Here is a 19,016-nt window from a genome sequence, read left to right on the forward strand (position 1 = left end):
CGTGCATTCGAATGTCAAGTCGTCGTCCACCGGGCGTCAAAGCTGAGGAGACCTTGCTGGGTCAGATTTGCATGGCGCAATTGACGTCACGGTCATTCCGCATCCTGAATTTTATCTCCCATACCGGGCCATCCATGCGAGGCATCAAGCAGAGCAACGCGATATGTCCTGTGCCTGACCATTGTGTGGAACAGAGTTTATGAATTTACTCGGAACATATAGAGTATAGCCCATAGTTATCCTTAATCAGCCATTTTCATTGTCTCTCGTGTGCTGTTTTAGGCTTCGCACCATCGAAAAGCTTCCACCGAGTGATCTCCATCAACCGGATAATAACTTTGAAGGCCAAAAAAGGACATCCTAAAACATAGGGCCGGTGAGTTTGTCTATTCCCTGGAAGAATTGCTGAGTTTAAAGCCCACGCGCATGAAACACACTCGTCAGACCAGGTCTTAGCCCGGCCCCTTTTTGCCACCCAGGATCCATTCCAAATTGGTGATTATCAGCCGAAATGGTGTATCGTCACGAGGGCCTGGATCATTGCACTTGCGTACCTACGTGACACGCCACTGCTAACTAGGCGTAATGCTTTATCTTACTAGTAGGCGCACGAGTTAAAGAGTGGACAATTCCGGCACTCTAGCTCCCAGCGGAGTGTTATAGTCATTCCCCGCGAGTTTTCGTATCTTGTCATATTTCCCTGGAATGGCCGCGTTGGATATTCAATAACTGATAAAAAGGTCTGGGATGGCGGATGCGACTGCGTCGCCTGCAGTAAGCCGGATCTGGCTGCTCGTGAAGGCCGTTATTCTCCGAGCGCTTATGCGGATTGGCATGTTCTTTCATGGATATCCTCTGCCTGGGCCGCCAGCTCCGCATTTCACACGAAGGTTACCAGGGCATTCAGTAAAGCTTCACTTTTATACCCCCAAGGAGTACGCCAACGCTTCATCAAATGGCCACAGGTATCCGGTGGTGGTCAACTTTCATGGCGGCGGTTTCTGCTTGGGACGGGCTACCGATGACGCTCGTTGGGCGCAAATCGTTACCAACATCGCGAACGCAGTGGTTGTAAGCGTTGATTACCGCCTGGCGCCCGAACATCCGTTCCCGGCTGCTGTCGACGATGGAGTGGAGGCTTTGCTATATCTTCAAGAGCATGCCTCGGAGTTACACCTTGATACCAGCCGAGTTACCCTTTCAGGCTTTTCTGCGGGAGGCAACTTAGTTTTCTCAGTCCCGCTGCTCCTACGAAGCCGTTTCTCCGCATCTACACCGCCGAGCCTCAGCTACTTTTCCTCGTCATCTCTAGAGAACGCCAGCCGACCAGACCTTTCTCGCTATGACTCCAGCCACAAGCTCCTGGCCACCACCACCACCACCGCCACCGATCTCAACCTGAGAATAGTCTCCCTCGTCTCCTGGTACCCCGTCCTTGACTTTGTCCTTCCCCGTGATGTCCGGCGCGGCCGATGCGCCCACCCCAAAAAGTCGCTTCCCTCATGTCTCACCACCCTCTTCGACAACAGCTATCTTCCCAACCACGACGATCGCTCATCGCCGTTTGCGTCGCCCATTCGTGCGCCTCCAGAGTTGATCTGCGAGGCCCTCCCTACCGATGTATTCATATACATGTGTGAATGGGATATGCTGCTGCACGAAGGGCAAGAATTTGTGCATCAGCTGGAAGGACAGGGGAAGAGGGTGCGATCGATGATGATCGAGCAATCGAAGCATGCGTGGGATAAATCGGTGAATCCATTCAGGGACCAGGGAAGGATCGACGTGTTTTATTTGGCGGCAGCAGAACAGATGAAGAAGATTTTTGAGGAAGGCCGGGAGATGGAGTGCCCCTGATGCTCTCTCATCCTGTGATCTACAGTGCCTTTGTTTTCTTTTTACTGGTGGACGATATAATGCACAGCACCCCATGTATTATCCTGTGATCATGTGTGCGGCCGGTATTAACACTTTATACCCTGATGTCTATAGCTGTCGTCGGCCAATAGACAGTCAATATATATATGAATAGACATTAATACAAATGGCATTGAATTCGAATGTTTATTGCTTTTTTTTGTTATCTAGCGTTTAACTATTTTTCTGAATCTACGGAGTATATACAATGTACACACCACGTATCATAGAGGTGTGGAGTACTCCGTACATACAAGTAGATTCCAACAGCCTGGGTGGTTGGATACCGCATCGGGAAACTCGGGACTTCATAAAACGCATCGACTCAATACAAAACCAATACGCTCTTTTTCAACCTATCAAAATCAAGGCCATCCCACAAGACGTTACGAAGAAAAGCACTCGTTCAAAACCGCGAGTCGTATGCATCTGGGGGAATTTGCGGGACGTGTACTCCGTAAATGGATAAAAGAAAAGGGCATATGGGCGACTCGAATATAATACTCCCGCTCGCCATAGTATTTCACATTCGTTGATTCGTCTGTGAGTCAACGCCGTTGAATTTTTTCGGTGACCGCAGGCTGGCTTTTGCGAAGACATCAAACCAATCTTCATGTTCATCCTCCCATGCGCCAAATAATTTGCCATGAACCGACGCCAAACTCAACCCAGCAAAACAAAAGTGGAAACCCAACCTCATCAGATGATTAAAAAAATGGACCTTTGCTTCGTATTTCTCGGTCAATGAGCATCCTCATCGGTCTCTGTGCAATGATCAAGCTCGTCCTCTTCATCATATCGACCATCAGTATCGTCGTCATCATCATCGTCCCTTAAACCCGGCACGCCGCGCCACTCGACATAATCACCTTCCAACCATCGACGACTGCGAGGCAAATTATATGGATCAAATGGGAAATATGCATCCAACTGCGGGCCCAGATCGTTATCTGCGCGTGTCTCGCGCTCTATCTGCCCGAAGCGGGAATCCATGGACATGGAGGAGCGAAACGTGAAGATGCGGATACGTTTGTTGGTTTCTAAAAGCGGGAAGACGTACATGAATCCAACGTGATGCGCAATGCGAGCAAACTCGCGCACAATAGACGGGGAGCAGATTTTCAGCGGGTTAAGTTTGGAATGGATTGCAGTATGGAGGACGTCGCTGATATTTGGTGGGAAACGGACTTGGTCCAAGTCAAGCTCAACATGGATGTCGATGTCTCCTTCCTGGGCAGCGGTTGTAAGATCTCTCCAGCGGAAGCAGAAGATGTAGAGGATTGCTTGGGCGGTCGCGTAAAAGGTAGCATAACGACGGAGATCCGGCCCGCGACAGTTAGATTCGTATTCGGTAATTAGGTTTTTTAGATGAGTGCATAAAAGATCAAATACGTCGCGCACAACTTCGCTTGTTACGTGGGCGCCTCGAGCCACGAAACTTGCCAGATAGGCAGCGGCATACTGACGAAGAACAGAGGGATGTGACTTGCTGAGAATAATCTGAATGCAAGCAGCGGCAAATCGATCGACCAGAATCGGAGACGATTGCGAGTAATGGAAGAGGAGGAACTGAGAGTGACGAGAGCGGTAAGTAGGAAGGATGATGTTCTGGAAGTGAGCCAGGAGGAGGTCTAGATTGTTTTCTTTGTCGTCCAAAGTGCCGTAATTGAACGGACCGGAATAATATTCAAATAGCAAATCAAGCATATAATCAATCTTGTTGATGTTTTCCTTAAGTGCTTTGAAACGCTGCGTCTCAGCACTCGTGCTTTCTTCGTCGCTGATGGTACTTTCGACATCCGAGTTATCATCCTCCAAGACGAATGCCTCAGCTGTAATCTCGTTGTGGAGTTTTTCCTCATCCTCGTCCTCAAAATCGTCTAAATCAACTTGAATTTGCACATCAATCTTTACTAGCTTCTCAGTTATTAGAGCAAGAATATCAGATCGCAACTCGGGTGCGTAATCTATCATTTTAATCAAATTGCGAGTGAATACAATATGCGCCTTTGCTGTATCCGTATCGTGCGGGAAGCCTGAAGAGAGGATAGGAGATAGTGTAACACTTCCGGCAGGAATTAATTGGATGATGTGTTGGATGCCGAAATGAACTCGGTCATATATTTCGGCATTTCGAACGACGGCGTAACCGGGAAGCCTGCCAGTGCCAAAAGGGACTACTCGGACAAGGCACTCAGTCAACAGAGGTATCAGTCGAAGCGATGGAGATTGGGGGCCTTACCCTCACGTAGATTATTCACCAACATCCTCAACACCGCAGTCAAATAACCGCCACGAGCGGCAGCCAATGTGCCTAGGAACCTCACGAAGAGCTTCACATAGGCTTCATCTCTTCCAAGCCACTCGCTCTCAAGGACTGCATGAACAAGACCACTGCAGGCGCTGTCAAGCGCCGACACATTCGACAACAAGCCCAGAAGATGATTCTTCAGCGAAGTATGTGTAGGTAAGTCGTAAACCGGGGATCCGTCGACCTCTAATGCCTTTGGATCTACAGAGAATATCTCCTTAACACGATCATACGCATCACTATCACCAACTAGATGGCGCTGAATAGCACGGCTGACTTCCTCTCGCACCAAAGCCGTGCTTTTCTCATAAGCTGGAGCGCCTACATCACCACTTATCACAGCCTGCTGTCCTGGGCCCTTTCCGGGGGTATCCATCTCGAAGGTGACTCTCGCACGTTTCTTATTCGGCACTGCTGCACCCGGAGAATCAGAACCGGTGGAGACATCGGAGGAGAGATCCATGTCTATCTTTTTACGTTTCTGGGCGGTGGCCATCGGGACCTTTAGGATGGACTTGGATGGCATCGACATCGACGGAGCGGACGAAGGTGGAGTGTCGCCACGGCTTGAAGAATGGAATCTGGACATTGTGCGCGACGTTTGGGCTACCGGCATACTGACAGGAAGGCTAAGAATCTCGACCGGGCCGGATGGCCGTTGAGATCGGAAAAAAAGACGGTTGCTTCGCGTTTTAGTCGTTTCGTGTTGGGTCGCGTGAGCTTCAAGATGGACGGAGAGTAAAAAAGGTCCTCTCGACCTCGCCAAGGTTCAAAAAAAAAAATGTCTGGAGTGTGTAAAGTGTACAAATAAAGCCTCAGGTTTCACCCCGAAGGGCACGAGAGTCAGAACGGTTTCTCGAGGGCTCAAAGTGAAACGTTTATGAGACTTAAAGGGCAGAATCGAGCTGGAAAATCCACGAGAACGTCGAAGCTATGCATCCTGGGATTCAACCCAGCATAGGAGGATGAGGCAATGTAAATTATATGTTGGAAAAAAAAAAGGAAATAAAAGGAGGATGGAAAAGGGCCACCGTGAAAGAAGAAGAAAACCCCCAACAGGCCAACAACACACAGACCAGAGAGCTGCCTGGCAAGTTGAAATCTCACCTGCGGTTTTTGTGTTTGTCCGCAAAATCCCACAAAAACTCAAAATTCAAAGGCGGTGAGACAAAATTACTAAGCTGCAGAAAACCGTACTTCGGGGAAATATTAATCCGACGAGCCCCGCGCGACGGGTCGCTTGGCGGCGTTTTTGTCGGAGCCAATCAGACGCGCGTGCGCTCGATCGCATTGAAGCCGCAGTTGATTAACCCGCACTGTCGAAACGGAATGCTTCTTTTTTCAATGCTCGGGACAGGGGAATCATGGTACAATAAAAGAAGTCCGTAAGCTCGGTGAAGGTGTACCGAGTGGATTCTACGCGTTCACACCCTGCTAATAGGATAACTATTTGGCTTAATGCTCCGAGTTTGAACTTGCTGGGACACCTTAAGAGGGCGAAAGAGTTGAGACTTTCACTCTCGATAGAAGAGCGCGGATGTGTCTCTTTACTAATGTAGATGACAAAGCTATCCGTGTACCGTCCGGAACTGAACTCATGGGGAGATTACAAACAGCTGGCATGCAGAAGTATCACTCGAGATCTATTTCCGGCGAACAATAGCCATTGCTAACTGGAACTGACATGTAAGGGAAACAAGAGACACAAATACCGAACCCAGTGCAACCATAAAAACTCAAAACCGGTCATAAATAGGGGGGAATCAATACTCATAACAAATATAAGGAAATAGGACATTGGATGGGGGGAAGCGTGAGCATTATAAATATGAAGATAAATATAGACACAAAAAAGCAACTGAGTAGGACGGAATGATCGTGACAGATTCGAACATAGAGAACCGCACAATATATAGCCGAAAATTATGTATTCGCGTGATCCCGGTCGAGGCGCCGAGAGATGGATCTGGCCTGGCCAAAGCCAGAAGGGCTCATTTCTTTCTTTCTTTCTTTCTTTTTTTTTTTTTTTTTTTTTTTTTTTTTAATTATTTCTAGTTCTTTTTCCCTTGGTAGTAAGTCGACTGTTTCGTGAGCGATGGCGTATGAAGGGCATCAAAGGGAGAATCAGATCCATGCCCCGCCCATAGGCTGCCGCTCACCGAGCTCGTCTCCGAAATAGGTCTGATACAGATCTTGAATTTCGAAAATATAATCCTCCACCGCAAACTTCTTTAATCCCTTGTTCAATAGAATTTCCTCTTCCTCGTCACGTACTCCGCGAGTGAACTCCTCGGCCACCTCGTTGACCTGTTCCAGCTCCTTCATGAATGGGTGCGTCGATTCCGGCAGAGTATTGTAAGGTTCGTAGTTCACTCGAGAGGAGGCTGGGTTATTGAGAGAAATCGGGGGAAGGGTCATCTTGGACGGAGGTCCTTCTCGTCCAAGGTTGGGCTGTGACTTCGTGTGCAAGAGTGCGCGCTGCGGGATTGGAGGCGTAGCATCCTTCGATCGCGACGAGGAGGCGGAAGACCTGGCGCTTGGCTTTGGTCGCTTCGTCGACTCGAAGTAGGGAGGAAGACTAGGTTCGGTGGAGATTGGGGACTCGTCACGGGTCGAGGTGGCAGGAGAGGTGATGGGGGTGAAGTTGGGCACATCCAAGTCGTCGGCAGAGCGAAAGGAGGAGGACGAGGAGGAAGAGAGCCCGTTTGGGCTTTTGGTGGAGGGTAGATCCGGGGCGGTGTAAGCGAGGACATTGGTGGAGGAGATGAGTTCGATTGCAGGGGAGATCCGCGAACGATCGATGGTTCCAGGGGCGAATTTGACCTGGCCTTCGCGGAAGGGCATAGGTGCAGAGACCTTTGGCCTTTTCTGGCGCTTTGTGAACGCTCTCATGAGGGACTGGGAACCCGACATGGTGGTACTTTTGACAATTGAACTCTATTCAGTTCCAAGATCGCAAGCTGGAGTTTCCCTGGGTTGTCGAAGTAGTAATTTTATTCTCTGCTCCAGCGATGAGGACTTTTGCAGAACTCCGGAGTCAAGCTGCAGGTGGGGGGTTGATGCGGTGTGAATCGTCTCTGGTGACTGTGGCGCGTGTGCAGAGTGAATCCACCCCAACAATGTGTTTCCGAAAACAGGAACCAGCTGCGGTGTAACACGAGATGCAATGTTGTCGTCAAGGAATGGGAATGTATTTTTTGCTTTTTCTTTTTTTTTTCTTCAATTATTGCACAGCAATATGACCAGGTCATCCAAGTGACGTTTTGCTTGGCTTTAAAGGAGGGACGGAGTGTGTGGACTTCCTTTTCGATAAAGCGGCGGGTAGGGATAGAAAAGGAGCGACAACCAGGACGCTGAAGAAAGATCACACAAAGAAGAGGAAGCAGGCGCCTAAAGGAGCGTGGCCCGAATGAAATGAAGAAGGAGAAGAGGTGACTGCGCCGGGGGGGACCGCGGGGGGGAAAATCGTGAAGGAGAGGAGAAAAATATGAAGAGAAGATGGGATGGATGGATGGATGGATGGATCGGAGTGGAGGGAGTGGGTGGGCTTACTGGAGGTGAAGGGGACCGGCAGCCATGCGAGCAAGACGCCTCCACCCAACCAGCGGGAGGGACGGAGTGTCACCACCTTGGCCCTCCAGCCCAGGCGACGGCGCACCCGCGCAGAGTTTAAGGGGCGTGGGGTGGGCGTGTGCAGGTGTCTCTCTCTGTGTGTGTGTGTGTCACGACGGCGACACCACCACCACCACCGACCGCAGTTGCCCTGACACACGGGCGGCCGGGTGGGAGGGGGTTGAGAGCGCCAAGCCCCACCGCAGCGACCGGCCAAACAACGCGAAACAAAACAGTTGGTCGAGACCGGGCCGGGGCTTGGGCAAGGGGTTGCTCCTGCCGTGGGTATTCCCTGTCAGGCATCCGTGGATCGGCAAGCACACGCCATGCCTGTTTGGGAATGGTTGGGCTCTCACGGTCCTGGAATGCAAAGCGACCGAGAAAATGTGCACGGGGCCGTCCAGGGGCCTCGCCGCGCTGATTGGCCAATATCGTCTCATTTCACCATGGAAAGGCCACCAGCTCAAATTTTATGCGTTTTACCATTGGCCATCACTGTGTTGCGACCGGGGGCAGGGATTGATTTTGGATTGGCTCCATCCTTTCCACCCTTCCTTCTTCCTCTGAGTTGGGGCCCTCACAAGGCAAAGCGCAGAGTGACTTCCTTCCCACCGGGTGCAGTTGGGCACGAGGACGCCAAAATTATTGGTGCCGGCCGACGGGACTTCGCGAACCGCTGGATCCCCAGGGCGCGATTGAGCACGAACTCGGCCACCGTCGACTACTTGAGAGGATATCGACGCCTGCAAAAACGGCCTCCCGGCCGGCCAACGCCATCTCGTGCACTGCCAGTCTGCCTGGCCGACGCTTCCGCCCCTCAAAACATGTCCCAACCGGTCCCTTGGGCCTCTCTCCCTCCTTGACCCGATTCATCCATATGTATCTCGGAACGCCGCATTTTAGCCCGGCTCCTCCACGTGAAATGCAACTCCATCACGGACTTCGATAATCTCCACCCTCTGGACCAATTGCGGAAGCTGAAACACTGACATCTGACAAAGCTTGCGTCTCGCTCCCGGCCACTTGTTTCGACCAAGATGAAGAAGGGTCTTGGTGCTGCCGATCCGTCATCGTCTCGATATGTAACGACATACGGAGTATATATTTGGTTTGCTCCCCTGTATGTATGACACTCCAGGATCGAGCAACATAACCCCCTATTTCCTGTGTTGCGACCTCCAATAGATCGCAGTTGCTAGCCAACTACGGGGTACATGGGGGGCCGATTTTTTTTCCTTTCTTTTTCTTTTTCTTTTTTTTTTTTGGGGAATCATCCATTGATCCATGTAAACTTTCTCCATAACTATTCGCTGTGCCTGACATCGGGATTCGGGACAATGAACGGTCCAGAGACCCCCGTTCCTTGCATGCTCCACGGCAACCATCGGACTGTTCGTTGCCTCCCAGCTTTTTCTGCCCATACATTCTCCGTACATACATACACACATGTCCCACCGCCATAACCTTCTTGGTGAAGACAAAAGTCTAACGACAGATTCCACGAGAGTTTTCTTACGTCTGCATTTTGCGATATATCCTTTGTAGGGGCGCCACAGAGTCCTGTGGTACGGAACGGAGACATACACAGAGAGAGTGTGTGTGTGTGTCTCGGACATACTTATGATTGGGCGTTGACATGGGGACGACAAAAAGCCCAAAATTCAATTTCTTGCATTTCGAGAGGGCCTGAAAAGTATACGCCACATGGTGATCGCAGCGGGGATTTTTGTGCTTCCGTTAATTAACATAAATGGCAGCCTTGCTTGTGATCTCGCACTCCGTATGGAGTACGGAGTACCTAGTCCATAATTCGCAGAACTCGGGATTCAACACTGCCATGACCCCGAGATATCTTTTTTTATTTTTATTTTTATTTTTATTTTTTTTTTAAGGAAAAAAAATAGCCTGATGTCGAAATGGGCCGAGCACGGAGCAACCTGGCGATGAAAATGGTTGCTTTTATTCATTTAGCCGATGGATGGCTGACACAAATTAGGACGTCTATCCAGGGTATTCTGTTTATGATCTGCGAACTCCTGGACCTAGCGCCGACATACACAGCCATGTAACTGGATATTGCTTCTCGTGTTTCACTACAGAATATTAAGCGGCTTTTTTTTTTCGGAAGCATGCGAAAGAACTTTGCGAGATCAACTTTATCATATTGAAAAGCCAACGTCACATTGAATGATAGGAGCAGGACGGGGCATAAATGTACGCGAAATCCGGGGTATTAATAGTACCTGCAAGAGCTTTTTGATCCACATATAGATTTACTTTTTTTTTCTCAATGATTTCGATAACCAGAGCGAATCGCCATCCGGAGAATTGGCTGGCGTAACCCGAGGCGCTCGCTGACAAGCGAGCCATTAGCCTAGTCTTCATCCATAGATTCCCAGCCATCTCGTCCTGCTCCCTCTTGCCCATCTGCATTCATTTCCTCGTCATCATCAGAGTCGTCGCTGTCGTCTTGTGCAACGCCCACCAACCGTTCCTCCTTCGCTTCGTTGAACTGCACGGAAGCGCCGAGTCGACCTGCAAAGGCTCGGCGAACTGCGGCGTTGGTCGACGTGTCCCAAACTTGTACCACGCCTTTGCTTCCGGCGACAGCAAGGCGGAAGCTAACTTCATTGTCTGGAGCGAAGGAAGTAGCAAAGACCTTTCCCACTTCCAACTTTCTCGACACCACCATGCTTGGTTTGTTATCCTGTATGTTCCAGAGCTTAACCTGTTTGTCCGTGGACCCGGTGGCAATGAAGCCCGGGATGCAGGGATTGACGTCGAACGCTGATACGGAGGAATCGTGTGCCTGGAGCGTCCACAGCGGCCTTATCGACTCGGGCTTAGCGGACGCATTGCGGATGTCGTGGCAGTAAACGATGCCGTTGTCTGTCGTAACGTAGAAAAAATTCGGGTCATGAGGATCCCACCGCACGTTTTCGACGTCACTGTCAACGTGGAAGCGCGCTGTTTTCGCTTCTGGCGCTCTCATATCGGCTGCAACGACAGTCTTATCGTAGCTCCCACTGAGGAGGATGGTAGACTCCTTCGGGTGCCAGTCCATCGAGCAGATCTTGTCTTTGTGATTCGCGTATGATTTAGCGCATTTAAGCGTATTCAGATCCCATAGTTTAACGGTCTGATCCGCTGATCCCGAAGCCAACAGGTTGCGATGCTGTCTGTTTGCCGCAAGAGCCAAAACGGAATCTACGTGGTAACCATCGTTGGCCTTTTTCGACTTCTTCTTTTTCTTCTTCGATATTGCATCGGTGCTTTCCTCTTCACTTCCTTGCCCCAGGATGGCATTTGGATACATACAGTCCACCAGGTCGAGATCCCAGATCTCGATGTCAGGCTCCATGGTACCAACCGCCACAAAGTTTCCGTGCGAGCGGTTTTCTGATCCCCTTCCAACAGGCATGTCCAGCCATTCCACACACAGTGGTATGGCTGGAAGCATAATATCATGGTGCACGTAGAGGTTGTCCTCCGCATCCTCATACACGTATACTTCCAGATGGGCGACTTCGTCTTCAACCTTACCGGCCAGTATTAGGTTGTCGGATGGCAAGATCTGTAGTTCTTCCCTTTCATTGTCCTCATCCTCGCCTTCTGGTACCACGAGGTACGGATCTTGCTCGTGGGGTTGGTGATAGGCGAGAGATTTAACGTTCCCAAACATTGTGACCTGCTCGCCGTCCTCATCGACAACATCACTGTCGTAATGTTCCATGTCGTACTCTTTCAAATCATCGTCGTCATCGGCATTTCCATTCTCATTGCTATCACACGATACCATCAGCAAGCAGAATTCCGGGCTGAACTACCCAAACCGCTTCTAAGTCACCATGTACTGACCCTTTGGTGGCTTCTTTGCCTTTTCCTTTGCCCTCTACCTTTGAGGAGCTCCCAGCTTCGTGTTCTCCTTCATCCATGTCCATCTCTTCACCTCCATTCCCTTCTCGCGCCGCTTTCAGATCTATTTTTGCATCTTCAAGCTGAACTCTTGCAAGTTCCGATATTCTATTAATCTCATCTTCGTCCAGTTCGTATTTTTCAGGAAATTGGGCTGCGATCCCACGGCGCACCCATGCGGTGGCCGTTATCATCGAGGACATTTTCCGTGCACCGTTCGCGGCTCTTCTCTTCTCGAAACTAGCTCTCGCTGGTTGGTTGCTTTGGAGTAGGAAGAAATGTTTGGAGGAAATCGGCGAAAGGGTTCACGAACACTCGATCCGGGCCGACCACAGAAAGCAGATACAGAGCACCTTTCAGAATCAAGATGAGAAATAAGTGCCAGCTCTTCCCCACCAAAAAAGAAGAAAAAAAATTTATCGTCGTCTGATGTTTGCGATAAACAAATTTCAAATTTTGATAAGCAAGCTGGTGGGACACGGGCTCACCGCCTTGGCAGAAAATCAACAAGCAATTTCCGCCAGGTTCCAGGCCATCCCGCTCCAACATTGAAACCGCATGAAATCAAAACCACATCCCTCCAACATCCTCATCACGCCGCTAATCCCTTTAAAACACAGGCTTTTTTCATTTAACTAAATATTTTGACCCTCAGCAGCGTGTGAGCTTTCACAATGCATTCCCACCTCCACACCAAAGATAACATAAGTGGGTAACCTAGCTTCCCGAACGCCAGGTTGGAACTCATCACTGATTGCTGGCTCGCCTTTAGATTGCGAAGAAATCATGAACGCCCTGGACGAATGCCATGCCCGGGGTTTTCTCTACAAGGCCATTGGAGGTTGCAACGAGGTTAAGCGCGAAGTCAACCGGTGTCTCGGCGCAGAACGATTCAAGCGAGCGAAGAAAAACCGTGACATGGCACGGGAAAACCGGTCGAGGATCGAGCAGATCTGGAAAGATCGGGGAGAATAGAGTCGAAAATATTCTTGAGGCGATGCTACGCTCCAACGTACATGGTACTTTCTGATGACATTGTATTTCTGCCGGTCGGTGTATGACATCTTGGGTTTACTCTTTTGATTCAACTCTTTGTTATTTTTTTACGGGGCATATAAGCATGGAGAGAGGATGCACAATGCAGGATTTACAGCGGATATACCCTACTCTGTACAATACTACCACGTTAGAAATGGACCTTCTACTCTTGGGCAGGAATCTTTGCATCTTGAAATTAGGCTGAATTGGCTGCATGCCGCTTTGGTATCACGTTTCAACTTCTATCGAAACATGATGCCTTGCTTCACCTTCTTGGTGTGACTTGTGTTTATGCTTCCTCTTCCTCTTTGTCTTCACCGGCGCACCCTCCGCATTATCCCTATCGGCGTCTTTCGCAATGGTGAGAACCTCCTCCTGAGGCTTGGTTTGCAGACCTTCCCTTTGTGGCGCGGGGTCCTCTCTCTTCTTCGGTTTCTTAACACTTAGGGGATTCGGGCCTTTGACCCTTTTCGCTTGTTTTGTCTTCGGTTCCCTGTCTTTATCTTCATCATCGTCTCTCTTTCTCTTCTTTACCGCTGAAACCAGTCCAGCCTTGAATTTTCCCCTCTCAACTCCATCTCGCACTCCCTCAGAAGACCCGCTCATCGGCTCTAATATCATTACCGATCGCTTTACATATATGATTGGAACACCGGGTATCAATCGCGCATCCCTTCTAAGATCATATCTCGGTAGAGGCCTGGGTAATTTTCGTCTTTTGTCATCTGCCGGCGGGGCAGCTGGGTCTGCGGACGCTAAAATGTAGTGCTCTTTATTCTTTTTTGAGTCTGCACTCGGCGATAGTAAGGAAAGCAAACAGCTGGCTTCATCAATTGGTGAATCATCTTCGTTATGCGAGCAGTAGCGGAGGGGAAGCACGGTCGGTGGGGGAAGTTGTGGAGGTCGTCTCTGCGGAGCTGATTTCGATTGTTGAGAGGAGGAAGAAGTGGAAGACAAGGTCGAAGAAGCCGCCATCACTGCAGCGAGGGAACATTTTGTTATAACTATATCTTCGAATTAGCACAGCCTATCTCTGCGAAAAGACGTCGGCGTACGGAAGCGAGAAACTCACAAGGTTTCACTTTCCCTTGTAGGGTGCGTTCCAGCGCGGGTATCAAATCCATCTTAAAGGCATATACAGCTTGTAAAAAATGGGAATCGACTATTTTCAAATGGGAATGGTTAGCTTGTTTGATCAGAAATGTACAATCGCGGTCATGGGCGCCTTTTCACCTAGGACTTGATAAGGCTCACGGAAGCCAAAAGTAATCTCATACTGATGCATTAACTTGCGGTACTTTTTTGATCGTTTCGCCCTCATCGTAACTGTAATGAACAGACTACGCTCGAAATGATTTAATTGAAATTAGACACTGAGGAGAAAGAGCGTTTTGGTCATGCAGAGTCGGTAGTTCCAAGTCCGATGTTTGATAAATTTTCTTGGACCTCAAGGTATCGCCAAGAAGGAGTTTGCTTGGGTTTTCGCACTCAACGCAACTTCATACGGAGTACTCGGTATGCCGTCTCCATAGATTCTTAAACTTCGATTACTATATTAAATCTTTAAGGTACTATAACTATTTCTTTAAAATTCTATCTTGGGACTTATTAATCATGATCCGGACTAGTTTCGGTGGCCACTTAGGATGGGATATCACGCCGTCAAACACCGAAAGCCGAATCGAGCAAAGAGCAATGTGACCGGCAGCTGGACGAAAGGCAACATCTGACGGCACTGTGTTCGAAATCGGATATCAACAAAAAAGGGTTCCATGGGAAAAAGTAACCATACTCCATAAAGTGCCGTTACGCTATTGGAGAAACACCTTAGCAAATGCATCGCTGCAAAACACAAAATTCTATTTCCGATCTCGCATTAGAGAGGGGAGGTGTTTCAACCTGCACCCAAGCAAAAAGCTCCGAAAAGCAAATAGCGAGAACCTGCAGTAATCATTAGTTACATAGGAACACTCCGAAGGTTGGTTTCAATTTACCTGTTGGAATGCTCGTTGAAGCTCTAGGGTTGTTTGTCCTCATTGTCACGAAGGCGCTTAAAAAAGTCGAATTTTAAGCGGTTTATCTTGAGAGCTAAGCCTACGCGCTTGCTTCTAGATAGGGGAAGCGCGGAAGGTTTATATCACGTTGGCTTCCTTCCGCAGAGGCCAACAACCACACTGATATCATCCATTTTGCCTGTAAATCATCAGGATGGAGTCCTTTGAGAGGCGAAGACAGAACCTACCTCCTGAAATGGCCAATCCAGCATCAATTGCCTTCTCCATGTATGGAGTTTGCGCTGATGGATCCTGCGCGATGGATCTCGCTGTTTGCAACAGTTGCTGCGCAATATACACCATTCCGCCGCCTTTGCCAGCGGTACGGTCTCCGACATCGTTCTCCACCTTGCCACTTTCCCAGTGCTTCAAGCTTAATAATATCACGTCCAAAACGTCTTGCTCCCAGAGGTTATCCGTGACACCATCGGATAAGGCAACAACGATATCATCTTCTTCGAGGTCAACTACAGACAACGTAGCGTCATCTCGTGGTCTGTCAACGCTGTTGGTGCCGAGCTGCATGGGGCAATCAAACCAATGCCACTGGCCATGGGTCCTAAAGACCACCTTTTCCTCTTTAGGGCGTAGCACAAGAATCTGACAATCTCCAATGTTCGTTACATAAAGCAGTGGCGTCACCGAGCCTGCGTTGTTTTTGTAATGTAAGAGAGCGGTAGCGCTTGTAGTAGTTCCGAACCACTCATTCGGTGACGACGTAGCAAGAACTGTCTGCTCATAAGCTCTCTGCAGGAATTCCACGGGATCGGGATGCGTTGAATTGACATTGCGCTCTACTTCCAGAGCCCAGAAATGGAGGATCAATCGAGACCATAACCTACACGAAGACCAAAGGATGAGCTCTTGAACAGGTCCAGACTCAAAGAGTAAAGAATTCTTACGCCGCATGGCCATGGGGTTTCGTTGCCCAAGCGCCAACTCCATCATTTACTCCGAGAAAATGCTGAGAAACAAGGATCGCATCATCGCCATTTGTCAACCCCCTGATAATCTCTCCGTTGACCGATGGTCTCGCATCTTGGCTCCGATGATGCGTCGTCAAAGGATCGGAGAACGACGAAGACGGCGGCGATATGAAAGGGGGAGGGAAAGGCCGGGACGGCCGCTTCGGAGATAGAGCGTAGCCTGTGTCGAATACAAAGGGACATTTGGCGAGAGAGTCTTCTGACTTCGCAGGCGATGGAGTGGATATACCGTAGGTCGAGTTAGCAGCTCTCCATTGCGAGAACCTGTGACGTAGATGCCTGCTTGGGTTTTGTTTGGAAGATGATGATATCAGAGCCCGAAAAACAGCTGGAATATTAAGGACCATGCCAGCGTCAGTGATAACATGTCAGACGCTCACATGCAATCAGGCTGTGAGCATGCTGGAGCAAATATATGTCGAAGTTGTTTGGTCGGTGGAATATTGTGGTCAGGAGAGATGGACGGCGTGGCACGACGGCGAACAGTCATTTTGAGGATCCGAACGCCTCTGACGGCTGGCCTGACATCCAACAAAAATGACCGCTAATATGGCATCAACAGATGACCTAGCCCCATTACGGTTCTCATGTGAGACTCGAGAGGCTATCTACTCTACATGCGATTCGTTGAGGGAATGCCGAGGCCGCCGGAGCTGAGTCCCACCAACGCTAACAGACGCCCCATACAGGGATACAAGGTTTTAAGGTTGCGATTTTGCAGCCAAAGTGCCTAATTTAAGCTTGTCATGACGGAGGATTTGTTCAACAAACTAAAAACAAAAAGTACAAGATCTTCCTCAACAGGTTCATATTCCACACCGTCGAAACCATAAAGGAATAGACAGGGCTTGCCATCCATCGCAAGTCCATATGCATCGTGTCTTCGCTACCATAGCCTTCCTGAGGAAGAAAAAGCGCAAAATGTCCGTGACGTCGTAAACCCACCCTTCCGGAGAAGTCCCTATCGTCAAAGCCCTGTCGCCAAGTACGGAGATCTTCCGAGACCCATCCTTAAAAATCTGAACGTCGCTTCAAACCGCCCGATGCTCTCTCGCATTGTTGCCGATAGTCGACGACTGCTTCATGGAAACGATCCAGGCGCATATCCAATTCCGCCATCATCTGAAAAATATGCACACCACGTTTAACCGCAGATAGACGATCAAATACATTTGCTGCAATATCCGCGCACTTTTCGGCAAAGCATTCTTTCTCGTCTGCTTCGTGACTATCGCAGATGACGCTCAACCTTGAACTACATGGACACTTTCGGCTTCCCTTGAGGGTGCACTTGCGGGAACAGTCGCAGTATCCGAAGCAAATGCATAGGTTTTCCTTGACGTACGCACTAAGTGACATGGATTCTTCCTGTCTTCGATGCTCGCCCACCGACATGCCGTGGAGCATGGCATAGGATGCTTCACGGTTCGCTGTAACGTGTCTCAATTCTTCATGGGTTGAATCGGTGCTGTGGCGTTCTGATTGTCTTCTTGATTTCTTTTTTTCCTGCTTTGCTTCCCTGGCAAGAATGCCAAGATACTTTTCCTTCAAAGTTCCAAGGACCATCCCTGGACTGGCTTCATGAATTGGGTTGAGTCCCGTCCATCGGCGACAATATGGTGATTCTGGCTCGGTAACCAACTTTTGAATATGCTGGCGGAAAACCAGCTCATTTTCGGGGTTGTAACCTGCTGCCATGCTCATTCTCATGGTCTGATTGACGTACTCTCCTTGCTTCTGGCGAATAAGCTCTTGGTCAAGGAATTTACGCACACAATCAGAAGTCAAATATTCTTTGCATGTCTGGAAGACCAATCTCAAATGACTCGGTTCTGGCAAGCATTCTTTAGAGTTGAACTTATTGTTCGGAGCTAAGTTGCGGATGTCAAAGTGAAAGCTTTCGCAAAGCTCAAGGTTTCTGATTTCGATATTCAGTGTTGCATGTGTTGCGTAGAAGAGATCTTCTACGGCAGCGAGGAGCTTTGAGCAAGTTTTCTGGGTCATTTGGTTCTCAAGTCGCTCGATATAGAACTTGATTCCGGTCGGAGTGGCGTCGATCTAGTTCGAAGGTGTTAGTTACGTTGTCTGTGACAAGTAATCTTTATACCTTAGGGGAACATACAACTGCACCAAAGGCCATCATGACTTCCAGAACCACTTTTGCAATGCCGTATACTTTGGAGGCCAACTCCACAATTCCCTCGAGCCTCTCAGATATACGTTCCTCGAGGGGTCGAATACCACTTGCGTAAACCGGTTTGATTTCCTCTCGTACCTTGTGCTTGATGTTTGCGTAAAAGCGAGTACCATTTCCATGGGTGGGTGAGGGCTTCTCTTGTCTATCAATTTGATACTCGTTGCGAAACGGGACACTGCCTCCATAAGTGGCCTCGAGCTTCGGAGGTTTCTCATGGTTATATTCACCGAAAGATCGAGTACTGAGTCCATAAGTGGGCTCTACTTCTTCGTATCTCTTGGGGCTAGGTTCTCTAATACAGTACGGAGGCCCTTCGTACCTAGAACTCGGCAAAAGATAGCAACTATTGTCGGATGCCATCGACGACGATGACACTGAAGACATCTTCGCAGGTTATCGGCCTGAAATGGTCGAAATTTGAAAGCTCTCAGGCTCCACGCACGAACAAGGATAATAAACTTGCAAGCTTGAATCCAAATTGAAAAGATGCAGTTGTGATAATGATGTTGAGATATGCCGTGGGAGGTGAAGAACTATGGAGAGCAGATACTGAGAAAGCTTGTGGGAAAGTAGGGTTGGCAGCTGTCGAAAAGAATCGAGCTGAGATAGCTCAACCTCCTCCTTTTCTCCCGGCCTTCTATTCTTAAAAAAAATTTCAATTGAGGGTATCATGGCGCAAATGAATACGTGTCTCCGCCCCATTCACCTCCTATTACACAGTCACTACACGAGCGACAATCTGAAGCGCAGCCGCCATTCATGATACTGAATGCCCCAACAACAAGAGCTCTATCTGATATTACGATTAATTGAGCACATAGGAGTCCTGTTTGTGATATGCTATTAATCATCCTAAAAAAGGGTGATAATAGTGAGTTTTGATATTGTTAGTGGTTCCGGGGAAGATAGGTTGAGTGGATATAACATCTAGGTCTGGGGGTGTCAAGAGCTTAACTACACTCACCTTTGTGGTGTTTGGAACTCTC

General features: G+C 49.0%; 8 protein-coding genes across 8 annotated transcripts; 2 read left to right on the top strand and 6 right to left on the bottom strand.

The window, feature by feature from the left end:
- The first annotated feature begins 604 nt into the window (after window positions 1-604).
- D8B26_008102 (uncharacterized protein) lies at window positions 605-3,249 on the top strand. The gene has a single exon (XM_003071515.2). The coding sequence runs from the start codon at window positions 748-750 to the stop codon at window positions 1,855-1,857; it is 1,110 nt and encodes a 369-aa protein (XP_003071561.2). The 5' UTR covers window positions 605-747; the 3' UTR covers window positions 1,858-3,249.
- Window positions 2,659-5,318, bottom strand: D8B26_008103 (RNA polymerase I-specific transcription initiation factor RRN3 family protein; the record flags this gene model as incomplete). Its single annotated transcript, XM_003071514.2, has 2 exons — window positions 4,160-5,318; window positions 2,659-4,094 (listed from the first exon to the last, which is right to left on the bottom strand). The coding sequence occupies exons 1-2, from the start codon at window positions 4,842-4,844 to the stop codon at window positions 2,659-2,661; spliced, it is 2,121 nt and encodes a 706-aa protein (XP_003071560.2). The 5' UTR covers window positions 4,845-5,318.
- A 1,034-nt stretch (window positions 5,319-6,352) lies between these two features.
- On the bottom strand, window positions 6,353-7,141 carry D8B26_008104 (uncharacterized protein; the record flags this gene model as incomplete). Its single annotated transcript, XM_003071513.2, has 1 exon — window positions 6,353-7,141. One exon carries the CDS (start codon window positions 7,139-7,141, stop codon window positions 6,353-6,355), a length of 789 nt encoding a protein of 262 aa, XP_003071559.1.
- Window positions 7,142-9,960: 2,819 nt separating this feature from the next.
- D8B26_008105 (uncharacterized protein) lies at window positions 9,961-12,182 on the bottom strand. The gene is made up of 2 exons (XM_003071512.2): window positions 11,699-12,182; window positions 9,961-11,622 (listed from the first exon to the last, which is right to left on the bottom strand). Exons 1-2 carry the CDS (start codon window positions 11,956-11,958, stop codon window positions 10,215-10,217), a joined length of 1,668 nt encoding a protein of 555 aa, XP_003071558.2. The 5' UTR covers window positions 11,959-12,182; the 3' UTR covers window positions 9,961-10,214.
- A 125-nt stretch (window positions 12,183-12,307) lies between these two features.
- On the top strand, window positions 12,308-13,147 carry D8B26_008106 (uncharacterized protein). The gene is made up of 2 exons (XM_003071511.2): window positions 12,308-12,463; window positions 12,528-13,147. The coding sequence occupies exons 1-2, from the start codon at window positions 12,430-12,432 to the stop codon at window positions 12,728-12,730; spliced, it is 237 nt and encodes a 78-aa protein (XP_003071557.2). The 5' UTR covers window positions 12,308-12,429; the 3' UTR covers window positions 12,731-13,147.
- On the bottom strand, window positions 13,022-14,114 carry D8B26_008107 (uncharacterized protein; the record flags this gene model as incomplete). The annotated part of the gene is made up of 3 exons (XM_003071510.2): window positions 13,022-13,797; window positions 13,866-13,955; window positions 14,027-14,114. 3 exons carry the CDS (start codon window positions 14,112-14,114, stop codon window positions 13,022-13,024), a joined length of 954 nt encoding a protein of 317 aa, XP_003071556.2.
- Window positions 14,115-14,361: 247 nt separating this feature from the next.
- D8B26_008108 (uncharacterized protein) lies at window positions 14,362-16,280 on the bottom strand. The gene is made up of 3 exons (XM_066125754.1): window positions 15,750-16,280; window positions 15,036-15,685; window positions 14,362-14,986 (listed from the first exon to the last, which is right to left on the bottom strand). The coding sequence occupies exons 1-3, from the start codon at window positions 16,178-16,180 to the stop codon at window positions 14,931-14,933; spliced, it is 1,137 nt and encodes a 378-aa protein (XP_065981838.1). The 5' UTR covers window positions 16,181-16,280; the 3' UTR covers window positions 14,362-14,930.
- A 564-nt stretch (window positions 16,281-16,844) lies between these two features.
- D8B26_008109 (uncharacterized protein) lies at window positions 16,845-18,414 on the bottom strand (the record flags this gene model as incomplete). Its single annotated transcript, XM_003071508.2, has 2 exons — window positions 16,845-17,891; window positions 17,956-18,414. 2 exons carry the CDS (start codon window positions 18,412-18,414, stop codon window positions 16,845-16,847), a joined length of 1,506 nt encoding a protein of 501 aa, XP_003071554.2.
- Window positions 18,415-19,016: the final 602 nt, after the last annotated feature.

The sequence above is a fragment of the Coccidioides posadasii genome, chromosome 5, assembly GCF_018416015.2.
Source record: "Coccidioides posadasii str. Silveira chromosome 5, complete sequence".
NCBI lineage: Eukaryota > Fungi > Ascomycota > Eurotiomycetes > Onygenales > Onygenaceae > Coccidioides > Coccidioides posadasii.